The sequence below is a fragment of the Poromitra crassiceps genome, assembly GCF_964638095.1.
Source record: "Poromitra crassiceps genome assembly, chromosome: 2".
NCBI lineage: Eukaryota > Metazoa > Chordata > Actinopteri > Beryciformes > Melamphaidae > Poromitra > Poromitra crassiceps.
In genome coordinates this window covers 82,885,064-82,906,902 of record NC_139624.1, presented here as the reverse complement: position 1 = coordinate 82,906,902, position 21,839 = coordinate 82,885,064, and the positions used below count along the sequence as shown (strand labels likewise).

Genomic DNA, 21,839 nt, shown 5'->3' with positions numbered 1-21,839 from the left:
AGCACAAGGCAGACTGAAATGGCTTCACAAAGGGATTTTGTTATCTGAAGCTGCACACACACAAAAAGCAATAATTAGTGTGCAATATAAGCAAACAACTGCCAGATGTATCCAACACTTCATCTGAGGACAAGGAATACACTTTAGTTTGTCTGTTTGAGTTTAGAGTATTATTTTATGTCTGACTGCAAAAAAAATCTTTTCACAGTGTGCTGATTCATCACCGTGTCTCCATTCAAAAACAGTTTCAAAGTCGGGTATCTCAGAACAAAAGCAACTGTGAATCATTACAATCTCATTTTGACATTTTTTTTATTCATACTGTACTGTACAAAATAGTCCACTCCACTCTCCTTCCCAATATTAAACATCCTCATCTAAAGCCTATAAAGCACAAAACTGCATCTAACATGACTGTAAAGGAACATTGTGTGTTATAATCGAGGACACAGACGCGGTGCATTTTGACAAGAGACCTGCAGACACTGAGGGGTTCAAACAGGCCAGACATTGTTGTGTGGTCATCATGTTAGAAATATTCAATGGGGTCCTGGTGGCTTTTGGACTCCTGCACAGCACTCAGCTCTACGTCTCCTCCATGACACGGGAGTTTCTGGTAGACACGCAGGTGGACATGATCGTCTCCTCCTACATGGACCTGCACAGCACAGAGACAGGAAAGTGACATCCAACTTCACTGAACAAAAATATGAACCAACATGCAACAAATTTAGGTTAAGATTTTTATTTTGTTCTGTTACAGTTCATATAAGAACATTTGAGAGAACTTCTGGCCAAAGGAGAAATACTAGGGACGGTCACGTAAACAAAGTTGTGCACAAGATTTGAGAGAAATAAGCTTTTCATTGAAAAGTAATTATAACGCCTGAAGCATGGGGCCGAGGAGAGTGAAGTGGGCAAGTCTGAATGTCAGTAGTCTGAATGAAGTAAATAATCTATTTAGAAATGACAGACTTTTTTTCGTGTGTTGGGTCGATATAAAAAACAACATTTCCTGTGGATTCTTGTTACATTCATACCAGATTGTTTAAAAATAAAAATAAAATACTATTGAAAGAAAGAAAGAAAGAAAGAAAGAAAGAAAGAAATGACAGACATTTGAGGCATCCAGTCGTTTTAAACATCTCACAGTGTTAATTACCTTGATGAAGTAGTTGGTTCCAGCCACAACCTGAGTCTTGAAGGACTTGGCTTTGAAAACCTCATAGGTCTTCCCTGTTTTATCCTCTGTGTTAGGCTTCATCTGCATACATGAGAGGGAAATAACACTGGGATGAAATGCAAGCCCGATCATTGAGAGTAGGCTAACTCTTAAACTCAAAAGAAGATAAAGGTCTATTTCACTTTCAGGAAATCATAACTGGTGCCAGTTTATTTGCAGTGTAGCCTCGCTAAGCTACATTAGCCTATTATGGTAGCCTATGTGTTATCCCCTACCTGCTCGCAGATCTTGTGAACCTCGTCGTTAGCATCCTTTGCCTCACTGGTCCCTCCACACATAGCCATGTTGATGATTTGAAGTTGAGAAATAAAACCAAATTCTTCTTTCTCTTCTCATAGAAGTTGGGCTCCCTCTTTCCGCAGACAGAGGCGTTCAAGTTCAATACATGGATCATATGACTCTGGAGCGAACCATCGGCTCAGGGGGGAGGGTTGCGCTAATAAACTGTGTTCCAAAACAACGCGTGAGGACTCAATGTTGTAAATATCTAGATACAAACTGAAATGTCTTATTTATATTGTCATATACATATTTAGATCACAAAGGAAAATAATGGATAATAATTGTGTGGTGTTTCACTTTTTACCCTGTAGAGACAGAGTGGGTCGATCAGTCTGAGGCGTGGCTGTGATGACAGCTGACCGACTGTCAAAAGCTGGCTGCACCCAGAGCGTCAGCGGAGGTCCAAAATGCGTGACTCAGTAGCCAATGAATAGCAGGGAAGGAGGCTCGCGCTACTTTTGAATGCTAAAATGAAGCAGATACATCACAAACTGTCCATTTTGCTGCAACTCTACAGCGCTGCTTAATCCAGAACCTACTTCCGGGAACTCTTGAGAGTAAAAAAAACTGGTCCATTGGAGTGAAGATGTCACACAAAAATCAATCATTGCTGTGTGCAATATAAGCAAACAACTGCCAGATGTATGCAACACTTCATCTGAGGACAAAGAATACACTTTAGTTTAGTTAGTTTGAGTTGACTATTAGAGTATTGGTTTATGTCTGACTGCAAAAACTATCTTTTCACACATTGTGCTGATTCATCACCGTGTCTCCTTTCAAAAACAGTTTCAAAGTCGGGTATCTCAGAACAAAAGCAACTGTGAATCATTACAATCTCATTTTGACATTTTTTTTATTCATACCGTACAAAATAGTCCACTCAACTCACTCCTTCCCAATACTGAACATCCTCATCTAAAGCCTATGAAGCACAATGGAAACTGCATCTAACATGACTGTAAAGGAACATTGTGTGTTATAATCCAGGACACAGAAGCAGTGCATTTTGACAGGAGACCTGCAGACACTGAGGGGTTCAAACAGGCCAGACATTGTTGTGTTGTCATAATGTTAAATGTCAAAAGATTCAATGGGGTCCTGGTCGCTCTTGGACTCCTGCACAGCACTCAGCTCTATGTCTCCTCCATAACACGGGAGTTTCTCGTAGACACGCAGGTGGACATGATCGTCTCCTCCTACATGGACCTGCACAGCACAGAGACAGGAAAGTGACATCCAACTTCACTGAACAAAAATATTAACCAACATCCAACCATTTTCAAGATTTTTATTTGGTTACAGTTCATATAAGAACATTTGAGAGAAATTCTGGCCAAAGGAGAAATACTAGGGACGGTCACATAAACAAAGTTGTGCACACGATTTGAGAGAAATAAGCTTTTCATTGAAAAGTAATTTTAAAGCCTGAAGCATGGGGCCGAGGAGAGTGAAGTGGGCAAGTCTGAATGTCAGTAGTCTGAATGAAGTAAATGCAGTAGTCTGAATGAAGTAAATAATCCATTTAGAAATGACAGACGTTTTTTTGGGGTCGATATAAAAAACAACATTTCCTGTGGATTCTTGTTACATTCATATGATTGTTTAAAAATAAAATAAAAAGACTAATGAAAGAAAGAAAGAAATGTCAGACATTTGAGGCATCCAGCAAATTTAAACATCTCACAGTGTTAATTACCTTGATGAAGTAGTTGGTTCCAGCCACAACCTGAGTCTTGAAGGACTTGGCTTTGAAAACCTCATAGGTCTTCCCTGTTTTCTCCTCTGTGTCATCCTTCATCTGCATACATGAGAGGGAAATAACACTGGGATGAAATGAAAGCCCGATCATTGAGAGTAGGCTAACTCTTAAACTCAAAAGAAGATAAAGGTCTAAAGTATAATATTTCACTTTCAGGAAATCATAACTGGTGCCAGTTTATTTGCAGTGTAGCCTCGCTAAGCTACATTAGCCTATGAGATTGTTATGGTAGCTTGGTAGTAGCCTATCCCCTACCTGCTCGCAGATCTTGTGAACCTTGTCGTTGGCATCATTTGCCTCACCCAGCCCTCCACACATAATAGGCATGGACATGTTGATGATTTGAAGTGGAGAAATAAAACAAACATCTTTCTTTCTCTTCTTATAGAAGTTGTGCTTCCTCTTTCCGCAGACAGAGGCGTTCAAGTTCAATACATGGATCTGACTCTGTGGGGCGAACCATCGGCTCAGGGGGGAGGGTTGCGCAAACTTGCGCTAATAAACTGTGTCCCAAAACAACGCGTGAGGACTCTATGTTGTAAATATCTAGATACTGAAATTTTGTATTTTTATTGTCATATACATATTTAGATCACAAAGGAAAATAATGGATAATAATTGTGTGGTGTTTCACTTTTTACCCTGTAGAGACAGAGCTGGTCGATCAGTCTGAGGCGTGGCTGTGTTTGGTGAGGACACCAGTTTTGATGACAGCTGACCAACTGTTAAAAGCTGGCTGTCTGGCTGCACCTAGGCTACATGAATGGGGTGGGGGGGGGGGGGGGGTGTAATGTAAAAGAGAGAGGAAACAGCGCAGCCGGTCCTAAACTACATAACATGGGCCATTGGATCATAGTTACAGGTTGGCAGCAGTTATCTTTGGAGACTCTTGAGACTGAGTGTGTGTGTGTGTGTGTGTGTGTGTGTGTGTGTGTGTGTGTGTGTGTGTGTGTGTGTGTGTGTGTGTGTGTGTGTGTGTGTGTGTGTGTGTGTGTGTGTGTGTGTGTGTGTGTGTGTCTGTGTCTGTGTGTGTGTGTTCTGTGTGTGTGCGTGTGTGTTTGTGTTCATAGTAGAGGCTTAAAACCTTTTGCGTTTCCTCTGTCTCAGATTCAGTGGTGACCTATGAGCAGCTGAAGTCCATGCTGTCCAAACAGTATTAGTATTAGTATTAAATACTGAGTATCTCATGAAAAACTATTAATATTGCATCTTTTGTGTTTAGCTCCTTCTCACGGCATCACGTACAAGATTTTGTACATTTTAAAGTAAAATTCGTCAACCTGGTGCATTTGAGAGCAAAATGAAGAGGCTAAATCTATGAAGAACTACACACATCTCTAACGTGTTGTGACTTTACAAATAATTAGGCCTAAACAATTAATATTAAATGTATTTACACATTGTGCACAAATTGCATTCATTGTGACAAATTTACAATAGTTAATATCCAGCCAGAATCATTGCAAATGGAGGTTCAAAGTAACAGTTAGCAATAGCATTCAGTTAATCAATGCCTAATGACAGCCAGATTCCGTTTTAAACTTTAAAACTTTAAAACAGAAAAACGTTTTTAGCACACACAAAAAAAAAAAAAAATTGAATGGGGGGGCCAGTTTAGGGAATGGGGGGGGCCCGGCCCGGTCAGGCCCCCCTCCAACGCCGGGCCTGTCTCACAGCATTGTAACATTGTAGTGCAGCAAGAAAGGAAAACTACTGTAAACATTTGAACCATATTTCTTGTTTAGAACCTATAGCTAGCAACATCGCCATCTCCTGAAAAACATTAATATTGCACCTTTCTTGTGGCTACATCACAGCATCTACTGAAAAACATTTATAGTGGATCTGACTTGTTTAGTTCACTTTAGATTCACATCACACCTGAAAAACAACCAGTCGAGTGTAATAAGTAAATGAGGTTTAATTGTACAAAATAAAATAAAATAAAATCTATAAAAATAAAAAATAAAAAAAATAAAAATAAAAAATGGGGGGGGGGGGGGGGGGGGGACTGAAATGAAATGGGGGGGGAACTGAAATGTACCCGGGCCCGGGCCCGTGTGGCTCCCTGTGTGTGTGTGTGTGTCCATGTGCTATCTGTGCGCGCAGTGTGTTTCATAATGTCCTGAGGATGATGAGAAGCAGATAGAGGAAGGAGAAGAGGCCTTAAAGTGTCACAACTCATTTATCAAATGATCTTCTTTCTTTGTTACTTGATCTCATCCACCCTTCCTCTTTTTAAATTCAACTCTTCTGCTTAAGGTCCTTGCACATAGAGTCCGTTTTTTCGTCCGAAATTGACGCACGAAAAAAATAAAAATACGACCTCATTTGTGTCAATCATCATTGACACACCGAGTCCGACAATTACGTCCGTCATTTAAGTTTTCGGACGAGGTTCGATTTTCTGCGTTTTTCCGCATCCATGAAATCGTTTTGACAGGTGTTTGACCACTCAGAGCTGCCGTAGTGTTGCTATTCACAATGAAAAATGGCATCTGAGAAGTTAATTCAGTTCGTCTCCCAGCACAAAGTATTTTATGACAAAGCAGGAATACAGAGATTCGGAATTAAAAGACAGAATGTGCCGGGTGATTGCAGACCAGCTTGGAATGCGGGACGTGGTGTGTGTGTGTGTGTGTGTGTGTGTGTGTGTGTGTGTGTGTGGGGAAGGGGGGGGGGGGGGGGGGAGGAGAGAGACAGAGCCACACAGACACACTGCCAGTTGTGGATCAATAGGATCGCGGTAGTTTTCTTTTCGTTGCGAATCTTCGCAACGAATATTGGATAATTAACGCATCGGACTCAGTGGGCAAGGTATCTGTGCGTGACGTTTTTTTCCCGGATGACGGATTAAAAAAACGCAGCGAACAATTCGGACTCTGTGTGCAAGGACTTTAAGACTCTCCCCCGTCCATTCATACTTGCCTTTGCTACAGTATCACCCTCTCTATACCTCCTCTCACCTTTTCTTTTGCACCACCACACTGTTTGTGTAATAGAGTGGTTTTGATGCCGTTTGTTTGTTTGTTATTTTTCCTTATTGTGGGCTTAATGTATTGATGTTTTTTCCATTTTTCCATTTAATATAGCGTCTAGCGATATTGATTGAGAGTCTGTCACCTCCAATATCATCACCGTCCAGCAGAGGGCGGTCGCTGGCGGCAGACCAACTAGCCTACACGGCGGCGCAGTGGGCGGCTGGGCGCACTTCACTTGTCACAGTCACTCCGTCATGTTGTCGTATTCTGTCATCATGTTGTACTGTATGCTGTCACGGAGTTTCTGTCAGGTCGTCTCCGGGCTGAACCGCAGCTCTTCCCCAAGCCGTAGTCTGCTCTGGCGGTCCTTTGCAACCTCCAATGACAATGCAAGGCACGGCGCACTATCCGACAGCGGTAAAGATACTTCCACCTTATTCCTATAGGGATTTGTAGTCAGTGAACGTTAAACGTTATGACTGTATCGTGCTTTAAGCCAGAGTTCTGCCTACATTTTCAAGATGAATATATCTCCTTTGTTTCTAGTTTGGTAAAGTTGGAAATATATTGAAAGATTCGCAATTCTCTGTTTCTCATGTTATGTGTGTTCAACAATGGCCTGTCATTGTTTTGAGGAACGTTTCAGCCTCTGAAACTTCGCCGTTGGTATGCACGGTTGCAAAGACTGATATAGGTTCGGAAAATATTATTGACGTGCGAATTAATCGCACGAAAAAAACACTCCCGATGTGTAAGGACCTTATAGCGTTGTCAGCTCTTGTGTATCACAGTTACACTGCATCACGTGTGCTCTGAAACACCTTCAGTCCTCACACGAAAATGTTGTCATTCCTCCTGCAACGTGCCTCACTTATCACTCAAACTAGCTGTCAGTCATCACTCCTCACGTCTCACACGAAAACGCTGTCATTCCTCCTGCCACGTGCCTCACTTATCACTCAAACTAGCATTTTCGTGTGAGACGTGAGGAGTGCTGACTGACAGCTAGTTTGAGTGATAAGTGAGGCAGTTGCAGGAGGAATGACAACATTTTCGTGTGAGGACTGAAGGTGTTTCAGAGCACACGTGATGCAGTGTAACTGTGATACACAAGAGCTGACAACGCTTAGTCTGAGGAATGATAGCCAATACTCTGAGGTAGGAGGATGCCCTAAAATGGTTGCCGTACACGTGTACGCCACAACTAGTTCCCCCCGACATGTGTCAACTGTTACATGACTGATAAATTACTCTAAAACATCTAGTTGCTGTCGATCCAGATTCAGGTTTAGAGGAGCCTGGTTACAAAAGGAAAAAGGAGGCCATGCCCACACAACGGCAGCTCAGTGAAAAATATATTTTGTATGGATTTACTTGTACGTTTGCATATTACACTAAAAGTTATAGAACCAATTTAGAAGCATCATCAACAGGCATGAGTGAGGGGGTACTATTGGCCTGGCAAAACAGCTCAAGGGGTACATAAGACAAAAAAGGTTGGGAATCACAATCACTGCTGATATGGTATTCAAAATAGTTGTCCAAGTCTAGTCTAGATGAGGATAAAAACCCACCTATCTTGTCTCCACACTTTGTATCTCTCTTCCCACTCTTTTCCTCTTTATCTCTGAAATTGAAATTGAAAATCGCCCTGCTGTAAATTATTATTATTATGTTTAATACATGTTTGAAACCTGTGGTGCAAAAGAAAAGGTGAGAGGAGGTATGGAGAAGGTGATACTGTAGCAAAGGCAAGTATGAATGGACGGGGGAGAGTCTTAAGCAGAAGAGTTGAATTTAAAAAGAGGAAGGGTGGATGAGATCAAGTAACAAAGAAAGAAGATCATTTGATAAATGAGTTGTGACAATTTGGGGCCTCTTCTCCTTCCTCTATCTGCTTCTCATCATCCTCAGGACATTATGAAACACACTGATAGCACATGGACACACACACACACACACACACACACACACTCAGTCTCAAGAGTCTCCATATCGTAGGTATGTGGCTAGCCACACAACGACCTGGCACACAACCAGGCAATAAGACAAATCAACCCAGAAACTGTGTCTTAATGGTCACCTTGTATACAGTAGTGACAAGGCATTACACAGCAAGTCGAATGGTTAAATAAGATTATAGAGACACTGCATGAAATAGGCCACGCCCATCACGGGGGAAATCGCTCCGTTCACTTCCAAACACCATTTTCCTTGAATTAACCATAGTTAAAAGCTGTTGTGTGGTGGGCTGCGCAGAGAACAAAGGTAAAAAATCGGCAGTTAAAGTTTTTTTGTACTCCTGAGCAAAACAAGGAAGCCATTGAGAATTGGTGAGAAGAAAAATGTGGATGTTGCTGTCAATGAAGTAAGTTGGAGTGTTCATCTTCCGTATAATATGATCTTTGTGTGCAACACCCGACCATGCACGCGACATAGGAGAACGCCAGGATTGGACGGGAATTTGTATTTTCCCCCGTTTTGGGCATGGTTTCTGAATGATGACGCGCTCCGCAGTGTCTCTATGTAGGGGAGAGCAGGGCATGTGGTCACACTTTTCACTCATTGGTGTATTTCTCATAGTGCCTTACTACTGAGAAAGAATATTTTTTGGGAACACTTTATAATAACTGTATGCTATGAAACACTAAATAGGCTGCTTAGTTATTCAATATACTGATGCGGACATTCCTTTCTTTACTTTGAGTCTCTTTTAGTCCAGCACCAGTTTCTTCAACTGGTGGGGGGATGTGTGGGGATGTTACAGTATTTAGGGCCCCAACCCTATATTTTTGACAAAATGTTCCATAAGTTTATGGATAATTAGAGGGTTATTGTGCTTTTGGCTTTAATTGAGTGTACTTGCACTGTAAATCCTGTTAGGTGAGTTTATTCCTTGTTATTGTGCTGTTGGCTTTGAGTGTTCAGGTGGCTGTGCTGTAAATCCTGTTGAGATGCAGGTGAGTGTATGTCTTAGTTATTATTCTGGCCTTAATCATGCGTATGTGCGCTGTGAGGGGGCCCTTTATGCATCCAGGTCCAGGGGTCCGTCCTATCATAATCCGCCTATGGTGAGAGTCTGTGTGTGTGTGTGTGTGTGTGTGTGTGTGTGTGTGTGTGTGTGTGTGTGTGTGTGTGTGTGTGTGTGTGTGTGTGTGTGTGTGTGTGTGTGTGTGTGTGTGTGTGTGTGTGTGTGTCTGTGTCTGTGTCTGTGTCTGTGTCTGTGTGTGTGTGTTCTGTGTGTGTGTGTGTGCGTGTGTGTTTGTGTTCATAGTAGAGGCTTAAAACCTTTTGCGTTTCCTCTGTCTCAGATTCAGTGGTGACCTATGAGCAGCTGAAGTCCATGCTGTCCAAACATAACATTCAGCTGTTTGATGTCCGAAATCCTGACGAATTCCAGGCAGGGCGCATCCCAGATGCCGTCAACATCCCATGCAAGTGTTTACATACAACACAGATGTGCATAGAGTAACAGTGTGAGCTTCTGTGTGTTTTTACTATCATATCGTGCGTGTGTTCCAGTGGACAATCTACAGGAATCTCTGAAGCTGTCTCCTGAGCGCTTTAAGCTGCTCTTCGAAGTGAAGGCTCCTGGGAAAGACAATGACAACATAGTGTTTCACTGCCAAAGGGGCAACAGGAGCGCCAAAGCACTGGATATAGCCCGTCAGCTGGGCTTTAGCAGGTAACCTGTTCACCTACATGGCATGATCTATATTCCCTGGTCCAGTTATTACGTGGCCCTATAGACGGGTCCTGCGGGTCATGGTGAGCTATAGTGATGACTCTGAGGTGAGGATAGTTATTGACTTCAGAGCAAATAAATGAAAGTGACCATTGGATTCCAATCAAGTTAGGAGGGTTCAAGGCAAATTGGACCTTGATATAGCACATAACGGTCTGTGGTGGAGTCATCCAGACCTCATGGCACATTTAGGGTTTGTTGTGGTTTAATTATTAATCTATATCCAACTGAGAGCCTGCCAGTATAGTACAAGGTCCATACAGCCCACTAACAGAAGTAGATGGAAACAGAGTTAATTTCTTATCTTGTACCATGGATGACCTTCAGTTGAAAAAATAAATTGCTATTCCCTTCTCTCTCTCTCTCTCTCTCTCTCTCTCTCTCTCTCTCTACCACACACAGGGCCAGACATTATAAAGGAGGGTACATTGAGTGGGCAGAGCATGAAGGAAAATGAAACCACAGCCAAAATCCGAATCTGAGGACTGAATTCTGAGCTCCAGGCTGTTGGAATATATTTATATTCATAGGCAATCTGCAGAATATGATTGAGAAATAACTGCTGCAGCAGCACACAGCAACCATTTAATTGATAATAACTGCAGCTGCACACAGCGGCTATTGAATTGATATTGGTTGCTTACTGTCAGTAAATGCCACTTAGGGGCATAAATGGAATGGGGGCACATGTCCTGCTACATGTTTGAGCAGCTGACCCAAGCCTCATATCAACGTTTTCATATGCCACTTGTTGTTATTCATAAATCTATTCATTTTATCAATAAAGATTATTGATTGCTAGAGAACTGCTACTACTGTAAAAGAGCTTGATGTCGAATAAATCATCAGAAATTTTAGCATGTCTTTGAACTTTTTTTCTATGTGTGTGTGTGTGTGTGTGTGTGTGTGTGTGTGTGTGTGTGTGAGAGAGAGAGAGAGAGAGAGAGAGAGAGGGAATGGGATACATAATGATCATAATGATACCAAAGGGGCTTCACTGGTGACACTCTGACGACTACACTGCAGTCGTTCGGCCAATAGATGGCAGCAGGTTTTCAACCAACAGTGAAAAGGTTTATTTCCATTTGACAGCGGTGCTCTGTATCAAAGAGCATGGAAGGAAAGAGACGAAACTCCGGCCATTTTTGGAAACAGAATGCGCCTCGCAGCGGTCAGCTGCGGTAGCGCGGGCCCCTATAATCAGCCTCTCTAAACAGTAACTCAACGGGAGAACACTCTAAATTTCGTGGATTCACATCTTTTCTGGGCGTACTGTAAATCTTGATTGAAGTGGTGTAGTGCAGGGATGTAAAACAACAACCATATTGTGGAAACTAAGCAAAATTTTTCTTTTTTTTCTTTTAGTTTTTTCAAGATAAATAGTAAATGCAAAGGACCCGAGGTTAAAACCACGGCAACGCACTTCTGACGGAGTGGACGACAGCCGCATTAGCTATTTATCTTGAAAAAACTAAACAAAGAAAACGAAAAATTTTGCTTAGTTTCCACAATATGGTTGTTGTTTTACATCCCTGCACTACACCACTTCAATCAAGATTTGCAGTACGCCCGGAAAAGATGTGAATCCCCAAAGTTTAGAGTGTTCTCCCGTTGAGTTACTGTTTAGAGAGGCTGATTATTGGGGCCCGTGCTACCGCAGCTGACCACTGCGAGCCTGTGCGAGGTTCTTTTGGCGCTGTCACGCTTCCAAAAATAAAAAATGGCGGAGGCTGCTGGGCGCTGATGTTGCAATGGGGCAATATGGAGCTTTCAGTTCTTTCCATAAAAGTTCTTTGTCTGTATCACGGGTGTTGTGTTGCCCTCAGGACTGACCTTCACGGCTGCAGTGCAAACTGGTGGGATTAGGCTAGACAGCTATAGATGCTGTGACTAACGACTCCTCTGTAAGCAGCTGTCAAGAGCACAATCAGCACAAGGTCTTTACATCGCTCATTCAGTGATAAGGCAGATCCCAGGTCAGCACACACTGCACCTTGCCGTCCCATCTCATCTGGTCTATTTGCAAAACAGCATCAGTTCAGTAGGTGTGTGTGTGTGGGGGGGAGGTCGGTGTGTGTGTGTTGGGGGGGGGGGGGGGGGGCGGCTGGCACAGGCTACTTTCAAGGACACATTTCAGATGACCAGTTAATTGGGGATGCCTTGTCCAATTGTCGACTTAATTTGGAAGAGAAAATTATCCAGAAATGAAGATTTGATTGACAGCTGCATGTCGTGATATGATTGGTTGAAATGGGGTAGAAATTTGATAGTACTGGGTGATGTCAGCAAACTGTAAATTACTGTTATCAATGAAATGTTGAAAAACAAAAATTTTGATGTGAAAAAGTGTGGAAAAACTAAAGAAATTAGATTGTTGTGATTTGTTTTGCATACATTATTAAATTGGTGCACTGCATACCCAGGTATTTGAACTAAAAGAAAAGAAAAGTCATTCTTAATTAATTAATTTTGTCTCCAGCCAACAGACTCCTGGGTTGTTGTTTTTTAACCTTTATTTGCAGGGAGGACCATTGAGAGCACGCTCTCTTTTTCAAGGACGCCCTGATTACAGCATTATACACAATTAAAACTATTTAAAACAATTAAAATAAAAAAGATTGTGGCATATATAAAACACCAAAACAATAAAATCACATGATGATAAATCACCAGGATTGAGATTGATGTCCTGTGTTGTTGTATAATGTATATTATAAAATGGCTCTCTCAAATCAAGCAATCTGATTGGTTCACAGCCATTGTATAATTCCAGTAACCGAGTTCAATAACCCATGGCCATGGGTTATTGGTTACCATGGCAACTCTCTTACTAAATGGCAGTGCTGCGCTCGAGACAAACAGCTTTCTCCTGATCTGCTGTATGGAGGGTCACTAGTCGTCATTATGGACGCATGATGGCGCAACTCTCTTACTAAAAGTACCTCAAAAACAAAATGGCGGAGACAACTTTCAGATCCTTGTGAATCGATCTTCGCTTATAACTTTACTAATACTTCGCAGAAAATGATGATTTGTACAAGAATAGACGCGGGCTGAACCCCTCTCTCGCGCGCCCTCACTCTTAACCCCGCATTTCTAAATAAGACGTAACGTTACTTGGTCAGCATACGGCTCTGGTGTCGGGCTTTGGAAAAGCTCTGAGCCAAGCGCCAGGATTGGCCAATGTCGACTTCAGTCTCCAGAACGATCCAATCAAATCACCCGCACGTCTATCTTCTTGCTAGAGGTCCCGCCTTACAGTATTGTTTCAACTGACTCTATCAGAATAAAATGCCAGTCGGACTTATAGTATTATTATTATTATATTATTATACTTGGAACCCTTTTATAAAAGCAATATAGCACTCGAGCAGCGTGTGTTGTGAAATATATCACACTGATAAGCTGTTATCCCACTCGGCCTGCGGCCTCGTGGGATAACAGCTTATCAGTGTGATATATTCATCACAACACACTAGCTCTCGTGATATATTGCTTAAATGTATGCACTTGTTTTGAATGGCTGAACATACCTATTCTACTGTAAAGTAAAGAAAATCAGCATCCATATACTGTAGTTATGGATCTCACACAGTCAAGTCCCTTGCAGTAACACCTACTGTAACTTCTCCAGCTGTGTGGATTCTTGGCTGGTTTGTATCTGCACAGAAGATAGACATTTTGCCAATATGCTGCGCTGGAGCACAATAGGATGGATGGGTCAAATTTCCAATGAGCCTCAAGGACATTTGCCCACTTTTGCATATGAGTTAATTATTAACTGACTTGCTAAGAGATCACAGTGCAGGTTAGTGATGAAAAATGCCCAGTTAAGGAAGTTTTTCATATAGAAGAGGCTTCACAACCCCCTTCTGCTTCTAAATATATACTGTATATACTTTAACACTTTGCACTAAAACCTAGTGTGGCTGTTCTTCTGCTGTCTTTCATTTGTGAAAAAAAATATATATATTAATTTGCCTGTCAGCTGTCTCTGACTCCAGCTATCATAATGCCATTATCAGGCTATTTGCACAATTTTCACAATGACTTTAGCCAGATCTTTTGTGGGTTGGAAAAGTTTGGAGTGCAAGAGAGACACCAACGTCCTCTACTTTTCTTGTTGCTTTTCACTGCAGGGACTCTTGAAAGGCCCAAGGCTTTCACTCCAGTCCTGATATTAAATCCCAGTATGTTATCAGGAAATGGATCAAAATCTAAGTGCCTGTTTACCAGAGGACGGCTGATATCTGCGTTTAGAAATATTTAGTTTCCTATTTTTCTTGGCGCCACTCTATTTTTTTAAAATCTGCATCAGACTTTCTCATTTCAGGTGTAAAAAGGGCAGACAATATGTAATGATATGGAGGCAGAAACACAGCAGCAACAACCAGCAGAAACAATCAGTCATTTTCATATAGACCCACACTGACCTGATTTATGCTCAGTAATAGCCTCATTCCCAACAGGAGATCCCCTCTTACTGTTTTATTAGGGCAACTTTTTTTTTTATACGGATGACACTTAGACAGGGGTGCCACCTACAATTGCTGTTCCCCCACACTGGCCCGCTTTTGTTCTGTTTCTGCACTTTGTGATGTGCCTGGTTCAGATGAGACCAACATTTTCAAAAATTACAATTTCAAAAGTTAAAGAAACAGGAATTGCTATTTATTAAATTCATTTGTGTTTGTTTAAAATGTCATTACCCAAAATTAAACATGTTAGGCTACTGAAAATGTCTGCCACAACATTTCCTGGTTTTAAAATCTGGCCCAATTGAATAGCTCTATTTTGATGATTTTCTGACAAGTGTATGTGATGTGTAGACAGAAGTGGAGCCTGTTCAGATGAATAAACGCCATGTGAAAAAGATAAAGTCATAAGATATATCATGTAAGATGCTATAAATATCACAGAAAGGAATATTGTAGGAATATTACAGTAATTCCATTATAGGAGATACAAATCACACCCAGGTGAGAAGTATGGCTAAGTGGTGGAGACATCATCAGCCTATAAATGTCATAAATCACTGATGACATCATAATTGCTTAAGTGATACTGTGATGACATAGTATATGACATCAGTGATGATGTCACAAAGTCTATGACACCATCAATGGGACATCATCAGTGGGTATGACATCAACAGTCACCACTGGCCCACTCAATTGTGAGTTAAGTTGATTGTTTACCAGCTACCACTCGACAATGATGACAATGACGTCATCGCTCCAGGGCTGACGAACGACGACGAGGTATGGTAGGAATAGGCTACCACTCGACAATGATGACAATGACGTCATCGCTCCAGGGCTGACGAACGACGACGAGGTATGGTAGGAATGAGCACTGCCAGTTCAGATGGCCTGGCGAGGGATGCTAGTATCATTAATGAGTACAGGACCAGGGCCCAGCTCTGGTCTCTCATTGGCTGGTAGACGGGACATTCAGGCGGATAATCTCATGGTTCAACTCAGGTCACCGCTCAGGTCGCGATTTTGGAGATGGTGGTAAGCACCACCACAGTTATGACTTTTGGTTTTGCTGTGCCACCCCCCATATTTTCAGTGGCTCCATCTGGCCTCCCTAATAGCCTATGGAAAATCTTTGGGGGCGCCCCTGCACTTATAGAGCAAAGAACAAGGCTAATCTGCAAGACTCTTCTTACCTATTCACAGATGTGATAAACCCACTTGAACTGGACGATTTAAACGCATTGGACCTAAATGCATTATTATTCAGTAATTAATTAAGTAAAAAAAAAAAAAAAATCTGAAAACATTTATAACAGATTCTTCTTTATTGTGGTCATTGTTTGCCTGATCACGAGCTGAGGTCAGTTTACCCGACTTTTGATACACCACTATTACGCCGCTGCTCTGTTCTGTATCCAGAGCGCAAAGGGAGACAGACACCTGACGTCTCCATACACGCGCGCTCCTTAGTTCGGTGGAGCTGAAAACAAATCAACGGCCGTAGAATCGCAGCGATGGGGATATTAACTTAAGTGAGTGAGCGGTTCAGCTGCAGGAGCCTTTACAGTCGCTGTCATTCTCGGGACGCTTCGCCTGTGCGCAATGGGTACGAGCTCTCCTCCGCTCCTGCTCACCTTGCAGCCGTGGATAGGGGACAACTTTCACCTCTCCACGGATACGATTACGACGCGTACCTCGATGGCATCTGATGAATTCCTCAGTGGGAAACAGTAAAGGGTACGTTATTATTACTTTTTTTCAACTCAATTTTGCGTTTAATGAGAGGGGGAAGCAGGTCGACAGGCTATTCCATCCACAGCAGATGCAAATCTGTTCTTATTGTTCCTGTTTAGTCATTTAATTACACTGTTCTAGCCTACTCTGTTTTTTCAGAATGGGCTTGAATATGTGCAGCTTGATAATTTGGCCAAATCGTGTTCATTAGACAGATGGCTTAATTGACCCCAATTTTACTGGAAGCAAATAAAGGTGCCTATCTATGTACCACGGAATTTCCTGGAATTTCATGATTAAGGTCTGATTAAGTGACGTCCAATTAAGATTTCCTGACAGCTATGACATTTTCAGATAAAAATCCACTGACACTTGCTGCATAGAATGGTTCCTCTCATTTGCCCGCAAAACTGAAATTGGTTTCATCATTGGCTAAGTGGTGTCTGTGAGGTGTCAGTAGCGATTGTGATGTCACTTGAGCAACTGTGATGTCATCAGTGATGTCACTCGAGCAACTGTGATGTCATCAGGGAAGTCACTCGAGAAACTGATTGCACAAGTGTGATGTTACTCAGGCATTTGTGATATCATCAGTGATGTCACTCGAGCAACTGTGATATAGTATGAGCCGATGTCGCACTCACAGTTGCACGATGGTGTCTAGGTGGGTGGGCAGTGTCTGTCTGTCTGTCAGTCACGATTTTGGGAGCCCGCAGAGCGGGCGATTCCATAACTGCAGCCATGGCGCATCATCTCCAGAGTCTCCACCCTAGGATTCGAGCATGTGTCACAATAATTGCTCAAGTGACATCACTGATGACATCACTTCCGTAACAAATCGTGACTAACACCACCACAGACACCACCAAGTGACATCACTGATGACGTCACAACTGAGTGACATCACTGATGACGTCACAATCGTGACTGACACCGCCACCACAGACACCACTTAGCCAAAAAAGAAGATATCACATAGCAAAATGCTGAGGACTAAAAATCCAAACAATCATGAATTAATGCAGAAGTGATTAAAAAAAATGGATCTGGAGATCTTCCTAAATAATGATGGTTACATTATCAATCACAGTGCAGTACATGTAGCCTATGTGTTGGTGTGTGCAGTGCACTGCACATGGATGCATACATGTGGGCACACATCAAACTTAAAGTTTGAAGGTCAGAGGATTTGCATATGATCTGACTTATCACATACTGTACAATTATGTCCTAGATGGCTAGATCAGTCAGTGGGTCTCAACGTGGGGTCTGAGGACCACCAGGGGTGCTTGAGTTCCAGGAAGTTCCCAGCAAATTTATGAATTGATCAACTTCACCATTATTGACAAGAAGTTAAAACAATTAGAGAATGAAAAAGACCATCTTGATCATAGTTTCACTGTTATTTCTCTGCCTAGATAGCCATGGAATTCTGGGAAAAATTTCAGATGTGGGTCTGAGACACAATGTGGCCCCAATGTGGACAAAATAGCAATCCTTTCCTTGAGATGAGAAAGATTGAGAATCACTGTCCTACATCTTACATTAATAGTTTTGTGTTGCATTCCCATTAGCAGACTTCAAGGAGACTTGATATCCGTGGCTAGTGTCTGTTTACTTTGTTCTCTTCAGATTTTCTTGTGGAAAGTCATATGATACCGGAACCAATGAGCAGCTGAGGGGAATTATGTACACTGAGAAAAGGCTTTAAAAGGCTCCTGGATTTAAGCCATGTCTAAAATAATAATAATAAATATAGCCGCAAGCGGCGATGCGGGGTCCAAGCTTCCGGTGACTTGGGGGGTATATGTCAGATAGTGCACATTTATTCAGACTTGGTATGTGCACAAGTAAACAAAGTTTGGTTGAGATCCGGTGACCTGACAGTTTCCAAGCAGTACTAGTAGTAGTAGTACTAGCAGTAGTAGTAATAGTAGTAGTAGTAGTGTTTGGTAGTAGTGGGAGTGGAAGCAGTAGTAGCAGCAGAAGTACTAAGAATAGTAGTAGTAGTAGTAGTAGCAGCAGCAGCAGTAGTAGTGGTGGTTGGCTGTTATAGCGCCACCATCTGGTGGATTGGTGTAATTTTTTCCTCTGAGTAGTGGGTGATGTCTTGAAACTATGTGGAAAGGTGGGTGATGTGGGGCGTATGGTTTCTGAGATCCACACACTTTTAGGGCAGGAAAAGAACAAAAGCAAATACACACAAGTTTAGACATTTATCATTTCAAAACGGTTTCACGTATCCAAAATCCTTTAACAACTTTAGGTCGGGGTAGTCCATAGATGACCCAGAAAAAGTTTTGTGTGATTTGGCCCAACGGCCTAGGAGGAGCTCGCAAAAGTAGGTTTTTGATCAAATTCAAAATGGCGGAAAATCTACCACATAGAAATGGGCGTGGCCTAGTAGGTTAGATGCATGATGCTCCAGGGAAACCAGTAGATGTGGAATTTTGATTCTACAGCTCGCGGTTCAGGAAATTTTGAGTATAGGACACACGGTTCAGAAGATATGGACCATAACGCGAAATGGACTGTTATAGCGCCACCATCTGGCCAATATGGGTCATTTTTTGTTTCTGAGTAGTGAGGCATATTTACTATCTATGTGCCCAGTCTGGCTACGCTGAGCATTACAGTTTCTGCTGTACATACAGTTTTACCGGAGAAGAATAAAAAAACAAAAAAAAACAATAATCAGAACAGATACAATAGGGATCCACGCACTTTGTGCTTGGACCCCTAATTATAGCTGCTGCACAGCAATGGGCCGTGGCCGGGCAAGTCTCAAGGCTTTGAGCTAGAGGTCTTCGGGTATGCCCGACCCCCCGAATACCCGAGGTTCCGACCCGGACCCGGCCGGGTCTGGGTCCATTCAAAAGAAGTGCCTCCGGGTCTGGGTCGGTTCCGGTAGCGATTGTCACGGGTCTCGGGGCTCTGACAGTGAAATGCCGGGTCCAATAAGACCCGAGTGTACCCGGCGATCAGCGCTGATCACGAGAGAAACGCATCAAAACAGCACACGTGAGGCTTGTTGTCACAAACTGCAAGTAAATCCATAGAGAAAATAACTAGCAAAGAGCGTTCCCATCTGCAATGAAAATTACTTCCTCGTTTACATGAGGCGCATGTGACCACCACATGCGTACACATGCGCACACATGCGCCTCAGGCAAACAAGGAAGTGATTTTCGTTGCAGAGAGGTAACCCTCTTGCTGGCTCCTCTCGCTATGGATTTAATTGAAGATGACTGTTTCCCGTACTTTTGGATTATTATTCGTTGATCGCATGGTGAGTACACAAGTCACAACATGTATGTGATTGTTTCTAGTGCTGTTGTGTGTGTGTTTTTGGGTGAAGGAACGGCGGTAGCATAGAGAGACTGCCACTGTACTATCTAACTAGCGTTAGGCAGCATCAACCAGGTGAGAATGCTATAACGTTAAGATGCACAAAGTTTCATTTGATATACAACTTGTAGCAGTTAACAAGCAACTTTGACGTCGACACCACTAGTCGCTGCCTCTGTATTTCTCGGATCTGTACGGTGCCGGGTCTCAGATTTGTAATAATAGACGGGTCCACTCCGGGTCCGGGTCCGACATTTATCGGTTCTGAACGGGGCCGGGTCTCAGATGTTTAATAATAGACGGGTCCATTACGGGTTCGGGCACAAATTCCCCGGGTCCATTAGGGTCCGGGTCCGTGATTTTGGACCCGTGAAGACCTCTACTTTGAGCTATTATGACATCACAATTGCTCGAGTGACATCAGTGATGGCATCACAATTGCTTGACTGACTGATGACATCACAAATACAACCTAATTGCCATAGTTAATTAAGGTGATTAGGCTATACACGGGGCCAGAATTCAACGTTTTGATGCACTGTGGGCTCAATTTTTGACCGATCGAAAATCTGTTTCGATACTTTTGTGTAGGACAGTCTAACGATGCAGATGCTGAAGTTTGGTGTTGTTTGAAGAAAAAATGTGGGAGGAGTAGGGTTTAATTCGTTTTTGCAGTTTTTGCAGTTTTGCGGTCTTTAGACTTCATAATTGGCCATAGGTTGCATTGTACAAAAGTTTCCCCTCATTTAGGCGCACATTTCGGTGAAAGTTGCAAAGCCGTAGCACGTATGCCTGATTTTTTATGAATTTTTTAAGTTTTAAACTTTAGACGGTCGCTGTGTCAAAGACGTTTGGCATGGGACTGGACCTTTGTGCAAAGTTTGGTGAGTTTTCATCCATGGGAAGTCGAACTTCCCGGGAGGAAGAAAAATAATAAAGGCAAATACAATAAGTGGCCCTGCCGCTTCGCTGGCCCGGCCACTAATAATAATAATAATAATAATAACAAATACAAGAAGTGGCCTGGCCGCTTCGCTGGCCCGGCCACTAATAATTAGATCATTAAAAAAAAGCTCATAGACTCTCCGTGTCTTTCTTCCCTATTTCTGTCCCAGAAGAGAGAGGACTGGAAATCATGGATCATTTGTTTACCAACCCTCTATCTAGACGTGAGCGTTTCCACAGTGCTGTTTGTTCCCTGTACTGGACTCCAGCCAGATAGAGGGATGTGTGCGAATAAATGAGAGGAAGGATAGAGTGTATGAGCATCGGCCGCCACCAGCGCCATGCGGAGCGCTCAGGGTGGCAGGGAGCGACTTATCGCCTCTCCCTGATGAGCTAACGTGACGTCATGACGTGGACACTGCTCTTTAAGGCACACTGACAAACCTGCATTCCGCACAAAATCTACCCTCTCTTATATCTCTCTTCCCTCTCTTCTCTTCTCTCTCTTTTGTTCTCCATCTTCTCTTTTCTTTTTCTATGCTTGTTTTTAAAAGCTTTATAGTTGTTCTGTTTCTATTGATTGCGCTTAGTAGACCTAGTTTATTAGGGGTTAAGCCCTGAAGGGGCTGGAAACCCTATTGTATTTGCTGTGTCGGTGACATCATCACTGATGATGTAATAGGCACTGATGATGTCATAGGCATTGTGACGTCATCAGGCTTGAACACCTGGTATTGCTGCTTGCAGCTATATTTTATTCATTTATTTAATTTAACCTTTATACAGAGGGAGTCTCACTGAGAGCAATGCTCTCTTTTTCAGGAGCACCCTGTTCACATTCACAGACACATTCATACCTGGAAGACCAGTATAACCACAGTCTGATCTGCTGGCCACTTATCAGCTCCACTGGACTAGTTGGAGTTAAGGGCCTTGCTCAATGGCACCTCAGTGGGGGTAATGAGGGAGGGGCAAGCACTGCCTTTTCACTTTCTCCAGCCAGATTTATCCTGCCGGTCCCGAACCAACGACCTTCCTTCCATTCACAAGTTCGCTTCTCTAACCTTTAGGCCACCACTGCCCCTAGCTAGACACTGTCTCTGTAACATCCTCTGAGACATGCTTGTGAATTACTGCAATACAAATAAACTTGACTTGACATCTTTGCTTTTTAGTTCTTTCTCACAGTTAAGCCACTTATAGTAAGAGGATACATTTGGAGAGCTGACGGGAATAATCATAAACACAAATCAACTGACGACCAAGTCTGGTTTATGAGCAAGTTTCTAGGGTCCAACCAGGGTTATTCCCCGGTTGA

At 42.6% G+C, this 21,839-nt stretch overlaps 3 protein-coding genes across 3 annotated transcripts; 1 reads left to right on the top strand and 2 right to left on the bottom strand.

Moving 5' to 3' along the window:
• Positions 1-295: 295 nt before the first annotated feature.
• On the bottom strand, positions 296-1,632 carry LOC310796309 (cystatin-B-like). The gene is made up of 3 exons (XM_083658477.1): positions 1,459-1,632; positions 1,163-1,264; positions 296-658 (listed from the first exon to the last, which is right to left on the bottom strand). The coding sequence occupies exons 1-3, from the start codon at positions 1,525-1,527 to the stop codon at positions 530-532; spliced, it is 300 nt and encodes a 99-aa protein (XP_083514603.1). The 5' UTR covers positions 1,528-1,632; the 3' UTR covers positions 296-529.
• Positions 1,633-2,370: 738 nt separating this feature from the next.
• LOC310796303 (cystatin-B-like) lies at positions 2,371-3,688 on the bottom strand. Its single transcript, XM_083658467.1, has 3 exons — positions 3,543-3,688; positions 3,225-3,326; positions 2,371-2,734 (listed from the first exon to the last, which is right to left on the bottom strand). The coding sequence occupies exons 1-3, from the start codon at positions 3,618-3,620 to the stop codon at positions 2,600-2,602; spliced, it is 315 nt and encodes a 104-aa protein (XP_083514593.1). The 5' UTR covers positions 3,621-3,688; the 3' UTR covers positions 2,371-2,599.
• A 407-nt stretch (positions 3,689-4,095) lies between these two features.
• On the top strand, positions 4,096-10,818 carry LOC310794785 (thiosulfate:glutathione sulfurtransferase). The gene is made up of 4 exons (XM_083656822.1): positions 4,096-4,149; positions 9,580-9,702; positions 9,791-9,953; positions 10,416-10,818. Exons 1-4 carry the CDS (start codon positions 4,125-4,127, stop codon positions 10,468-10,470), a joined length of 366 nt encoding a protein of 121 aa, XP_083512948.1. The 5' UTR covers positions 4,096-4,124; the 3' UTR covers positions 10,471-10,818.
• The last annotated feature ends 11,021 nt before the right edge of the window (positions 10,819-21,839 follow it).